The sequence below is a fragment of the Trachymyrmex cornetzi genome, unplaced genomic scaffold (assembly GCF_001594075.2).
Source record: "Trachymyrmex cornetzi isolate Tcor2-1 unplaced genomic scaffold, Tcor1.1 C4012164, whole genome shotgun sequence".
In the NCBI taxonomy this organism is placed as follows: Eukaryota; Metazoa; Arthropoda; class Insecta; order Hymenoptera; family Formicidae; genus Trachymyrmex; species Trachymyrmex cornetzi.
In genome coordinates, this window is record NW_017295522.1 from 613 (window position 1) to 7,447 (window position 6,835).

Genomic DNA, 6,835 nt, shown 5'->3' on the forward strand with positions numbered 1-6,835 from the left:
AGGAACTATTCTATTTTGTATGGTTCAGATATATTGAGGATGGCTCGAAGTGAAGCCGAAACGTCAGACTTATCGTAATATGAAATAAAAATTTTTTTATCGCACGAATTATCGCGATAAAAAACTCTCATTAGCCCTCCATTTGTTTTTTAATTATTCTAAGCTTGTATAATTTTTAAGATAATATAATAGTAACATAATAGAAAATTATTACGCATGCAGTGCAGACTCACCATATGTCCAGATGAAGAATGTCTGTATTGATGTCATCAATGTCGCTGAAACAGGAATCGGAGTATGGTTATGTATGAGTACACGGATTTGCACTAGTTAGACTTAATAAAGGATCGCCATTGCGAGAGCCAATTACGAGGGGGTCAGGCCCCAAAGTTTTCGCTTACAAACGGAACTTCTCGTTCCAACGCGGACTCAACGTATGCGGCTTCACGGAGGTAGCTCGTATAAACTTCGCGGGTAGAGCACCGCTCAAGGACTCACGGTGTTCCCGCCTGCTGCTGTGCTCCTTGCGCTTAAATGAAAGCCTGAAACTGATTTTGAATGAACAGTTTAGTACCGTCGTTACTAATGCTTCGATAATTTCTAACATCCAACCATTTAATGATTCCTGATTACTAAACCTTGTTGTTTAATTTTTTCAGCAAACTTACCTCTTCCGTCTTTAGAAACGGAAGTACATAATCAATAGTGAAAAATAAAAAAAAAATAAAAATACTTAAATAAAATGAATAATAAAGTACAATCTTATTATAATCTAATATTTGCATCTTTAAAACTTAGGTATATCCTAAACACGGATTTACTTTTTTAATTCTTTCGAAAATGGCTGCGTTCAGTGGAACAGAACAGTTTTACGATTATCTGCTAAGATAGGACCATTTCTCTTTCTCTCTCTCTCTCTCTCTTTCTCTCTCTGTCTCTAGATCTAAAAGTATAATCCAATGGCGCAAAGAAAATTTTTAACAGTTGCAAAATAAACGAGAAATAAAAAAATTAATAAAAATACTTACACAAAATGAATAATAAAATATACTCTTATAATCTAATATTTGCATCTTTAAAACTTACATTCTAAACACGGATTTGCTTTTTCAATCCTTTTGAGAAAAGCGACGTTCAGTAGAACACAACAGTTTTACAATCATTTTATGACTGCTATGATAGGACCATTCCTCTATAGATCTAAAAGTATAATCCAATCAGCGCAAAGAAAACTTAATTTTAACAGTTGTAAAATAAACGTTCTGCTGAACGCAGCCAATAACTTCACATTTTTCATCTCTTTCAAATCTTTCTTTTCTTATAGAATATATTTCAAGCTATATTTAAATTATTACGTTTTATTTTATATTTGTCTTTTATTAGTTATGAAATACACGAATCCATTTTATTTGCAAATGTATATTGTAACACAATAATCTCGAAAGATAGATAGGATTTTGATACTAATTGGTAAATTATGTCGTTGCTGGGAATAGAGTCTTAAGTTTTCTCACAAAGCTTCCAAATCTTCAATGCCAATATGCAGCATGACATCCGCTCTCGCAGAATCCGGATGGAATTTCACGCGGTTAACGAAGAGCATACACGGCGTACGACACTTCCCGTAGACGTCGCGTGTCTCGTTGCAGCTAGTGATGCACTGTACGCTCTAAGCTCTCTTGCCGATGCATTAATCACTTTACTTATACCACCAGGTGGCGAACGGAACAATATATGAAGATACACAGCAAAATGGGCTTGCTCTCTCAATGCTCTTGCCCGTTCTCTATTCCGGAGAACGACTCGCTCGCTCGTTCACAGAACTTGCTGTATCCGGCGCGTCCATTGTACATCGCGTCGTATTGTCGCAAATGTCGTCGGAGTTAGCGTGTAGTAAATGCATATATTATTGTGGATTCGTAACATTTTAGATTGGCACGTGCTGATTTCTTAAGCCGTAATCTTCTATTATGCCAAAAATATAATCACGCAATACTTTCTCTTAGAAGATGGATAAAGAATTTAGAATATCGCGCGATACTATTAATTTGTGTATTTTGTTTATAAAGTCGTAAAGAATTATGGAACAATATTTGTCAATTTGTATATGAATACATTTCATTCTTTCCAAAAGTAATACCAGTTAGATATTACTTTTTGTGATATTAATTTTTTAAGAGTCACTTATCTTAAGTAGCACACCATCAATTTTTATCGTACCGCTGATAACGGTAGATAGGATGCAATTTTTGTGTTGAACAATAAATGACATTTTCACGAGAGAGTGCAATCGCATCATTAATATCAATCATGTTGTAATATCAATAATAGCTAATGTTTGTGTGCTGTCAGGATAGAAGATACTTTAAAAGGGGAAAGTTCAATTCTACGTCTACAATATGTTGACATATTTCCTACGAAATAAACAATAGAACTTCCATGAGCAGTAGTTTTATTTAGAATGGTTAACACAATATCTGTCAGATTAGACTAAAAGACTACTAGACATCCTAAACTAAACGTGATAAGATTTGCTCACATCATCTCGCATTTCTAATTATAATAATTGATTGCCAAACAGAAACTACAGAAATTATAATAATATTTTTACAAAACGTTTACGTATTTTCGTATTATTTGATATGAGAATATAATCATTTCTTCCTCTCAACTTACCTGTGATGCTTTCGAAGCTTCTCATGATGGGAGTTCTCGATGTCGACGCCATCGGAAAGGGCGCGAATTGCTTGCCTCGGGGATGCTGGGGGTGTATGCGGCGAATGCGCCGTTAAATTCGTTTGTGGACTCAATGGTGCACCTGGGTTGCCGGGCTGTATTCCCAGCATGCAGTAAGGATCGCTAAATCCTAAAGAACATGACAATACATTCTTTCAGTAAAAAGAGTATTGTGTATAGTTTGTATGTGATTTTTATTTTGTCTATTACATTCCGATAATTTCTGATAATATTTTAGTCAGAAAATTTCTTGCAAGTGTATGGTAGAAATCTTTTTGCAGTAACAAGAGCAAGAACGACGTTTACTGCAACTAAAATTTTTTCAAGATTAAATATTTTCATATAATTAAGTTTTAACTAAGTGAAAATTTTGTTAAAGTTTTAACTGCTCTTTAAGTTATTTGTGGAATACGGTTTAGTCATTTATTTGTAATCGGGAAACTTAATTTTATGGGATAGTGAGTACTTTTACTCGTTTGCAATTCAAAAGATAATCGCAACTCGGAATGGAACTAACAATGAATTGACTTAACTTACCATTGACGTCCTTTGCCTCGAGTCCATCAGCTTCGATCACCACCACGCTTAGCACAACAATAGGTGGCTGCAATAGTAAATAAGTTTATTTGATTTAGTTTTTATTGTGACACAAATAACGGTTTGATGACATATTTTTCGAAGAGAGAAGAATCGAGATATCGTATTTGAGAGGAAAGTTAATAAACGGATATACCTTTTCTTCCGAGGCAATATTGAGATATCGTCGGTGCTGATCCTGTGGGACTCCGAAGGCTTCTTGGGCGTATCGATAAAGATCTTCCTTGTAATGCGCGTATTGTCCTGTACTGGCGCCTACAGTGTTTGCAATCGTGTAAAGAACCTCTATGTATAATTGCTCCATCTAGAAAGTAAAATACCAATTTTTTAATAATATTCAGCATATAATAAGTTGCTTACGAATAATTGATATTTTCAGAAAAGTAATATGTTTAAATTTATATGTTTTTTTTAAATTCTTCTCAACCATTTTGCATAGAATAAAAAATAAATATTATTAAAATAACCATGTTATATATTTTATTTAAAAAATTGTTTTATTAAATACCTATTTGTTAACAATTAATGCCAATGTAAATACATCGTATTGAGTCAAATTATAATTAATTTTCAAAATAAAATATTTCTTATAATTTTTAATAATAGTACATTTATTATAATAAAGATTACAATCATATTGTTAAAATTTTTACTGCAGCGAAAAGTTATTTTATTGCACAATTATAATCATTAGAAGCAATTTAGTTTACGAAACTGTCAAATACAGTAATATTAAATAATATTAATGCTATAAATTCTTCTCTTAAAATATATGGGAAATTCTATTGCAAGATGATTAAGTTAAAGATTTCCTTTGTCTAGCTAAATGATCGTGTTTCTCTGTTCCTTTTTGTAGGAATTTAAAGCAATACGATATTCATTATACGAAGAAAAGTACAAACTCGTTTTATAGAAGATAGAATATAAATTCAAGAGGCGTCGAGCTCTCATAATTTAGCCGATATTATGCCGTTTAATTCGAACACGGAAACACATATATTATTACTATTTCATTAAAATAATAAAAAATGATCGAGTTTAAGAAAATATTAATAAATAAATTTGTATAAAAATTTTGGAAAATGTATTAGTTAGTAAACACCGTACTATTATATATAATCATTTTATATTATTGTTTGTATATTAACATTATTGTATAAATTTATATTTAGAGAGAGAAACAAAAGATAATTATGAATAATTTCGTAATGTCATTATGTAGCAAACTCTCTATTCCATGTCATTTTTCGATATTACAAGGAATATTCCTCTCTCGTTTCTTATTAACAAAGCGATGACCGGCTTTTCGTCAATTAATCTCTTACGTAACATCCATAACAACCTTTACGCTACAAAGATGGGGACAATGAATAAAGATTAAAAAGAGTCGGGAGCGGCAGGAATATTGTACCTAAGGAGATTGGAAGAGAAAGGTACGTTAAAATGATGAGCAGAGCTTGACATGAGAGTTTCGGTGAAAACTCACAAGCTTTCGTGAAAAAGCTATTTACTTAAAAGTGTTTTTCCACTTGGGTATTTATTTTACGAGAGTCAAGAGCTTGTGAGACGACAGTGCGAAAAATTGTGCGGTTATCTAGGGACCTACAGCGAGAAAAATACACATATTTCACCGAGAGAGATAGGAAATACATAAGATAGTTGTATCCGTATCTATCTATCACAAATCCGGAGACATATAAATGGAGCTGTACAAATTCACAAGGATCCATAGATCCATACATTTATAAATATGAACAATATTTAGAATTTATTAGAATTTATGTGTATCTTTTTGGAGCACGGCAAATATACGAGTGTTCCTGTAATTTTTAAACAACATATTTGTCAACGTGGAAAGAGTTTTATATTAACATTGCATTTAATATTACATTTCTATATAATATAAATTAATAATTGTATTTTTATCTGCAAATATATACGACTATATAATGTCGTTTGGCTAACGTATTTTCTATCAATTTTATTGGATAGGTAGTTAGGCGAATTAGTAATAATGAAGGAATTACAGAGAGAGCGAATTGAATTTAAAATCGTAGTTTCGAGATTTGCAATCGGAACATCGACTTGGAAATACGGACTTTATTCGTGCGTGCATTACAGTCGGTGACGTCGAAACGATGACGACGACGTACTCTCATTACAGGTTTTCTACCTGTTAGTTCGATCGACGAGCGAACGTGGTCGTCTGACCCAAACGACTCAACTGACTTTATCTACTTAGAATAATACTTCAAACGGAATGGACGTAACTACTCGTCCGCATGCAAAGCCCGTTGCAACCAGAATGACGCGTGTTAAATGTAACAACGTTAGGTCGCACGCGATATAGTCGTAGTGCGAAAATGTGGGAAATTTGCCGCACTTGTACTAACAACTGTAAAAACTTTGCCGGAGTTTATAAAATAATAAAAAGCAGGAAATAAAAAATCACCTAGTTCTTTGAAATTAGAACGAGAAAGTTTAAAAAGTAAAATAAAATTGTTACGATAAAACAAACAAAAATCATGCACGTGTTATATAGAAAATTAATGAAATTATAAAAATACCTCTTTTTTGCTAAGCCGATATGGTTGCGAAGTTAAATTTGAATCTCTGGACGGCGGTGGCGGTTCCTTCGCTCTTGCTTCCACTTCCTGAAGGACAACGAGTCTCCGATTCTCCTGTTTCCAGGATAATGCGGTGAAACTTTCAAAAAAGGATCCATCTGTTTCTTGAACACTGTAATCAACAGACAATTAAATTAAATATTAATATCAATAATTTATATTTTTGTATTGTGTTGTGATATAAAAACAGATTAGTTTTTTATAACAAATAGAGAAATTGTATAGTAAACACACCTAATTATATAACAAATATAATACTATGTAGTAAAAGTTCATATTAAAATTAATAACATATTTTCAAATTATTATCTATATTTAATATCTGTCACGAAATATGTTTATATTTAAACAAGCATTTCGATGATAGATAAATCCAAATATGCACGTTATATTAATAATAACAAATATTAGTAGATAAAGCAAACACATGCATGCGCATTTGCCGTACTTTTAAAAAACATGAGAATTTTTCTCTATAATAAGCGGATTCAGATATAATTTTATTCTTGATTTGTTATTTTATACGCTTATATAAAAATATTTTTAAATAGGACAGATAACTTTTTATAAATGATTATGACTGAACAATTGATTTACATTGCTTTTGTATCATTACATACGCATTTACGGTAGCTAAATGCATGTCTGCTTTGTCCTTATATTCTAATGCAAGCAAGTTTCGCAATATATCAATGCACATTGCGCAATTTGCATTTGTTAATAAAATCGTATTTCCGTACTTCATATAGTAGCTTATTAGTCCAGCGATTTTTTCACGTCGCGTGTACACCCAGTTTCGCAATCTCGCGAAACTATCGATCGCTATCGATGCTCTCTCTCTCTCTCTCTCCCCCTCTCTTTCTCTCCCCCCCTCT

The 6,835-nt window shown here is 32.4% G+C and overlaps 1 protein-coding gene across 1 annotated transcript; it reads right to left on the bottom strand.

Annotated features, from left to right (window-relative positions):
• Nucleotides 1-233: 233 nt before the first annotated feature.
• On the bottom strand, nucleotides 234-6,660 carry LOC108757404 (BAI1-associated protein 3; the record flags this gene model as incomplete). Its single annotated transcript, XM_018522036.1, has 7 exons — nucleotides 6,581-6,660; nucleotides 5,901-6,072; nucleotides 3,470-3,637; nucleotides 3,274-3,340; nucleotides 2,677-2,866; nucleotides 402-548; nucleotides 234-278 (listed from the first exon to the last, which is right to left on the bottom strand). Coding segments are annotated over exons 1-7 (869 nt in total), but the record flags the coding sequence as incomplete, so codon positions are not given.
• Between the last annotated feature and the right edge of the window lie 175 nt (nucleotides 6,661-6,835).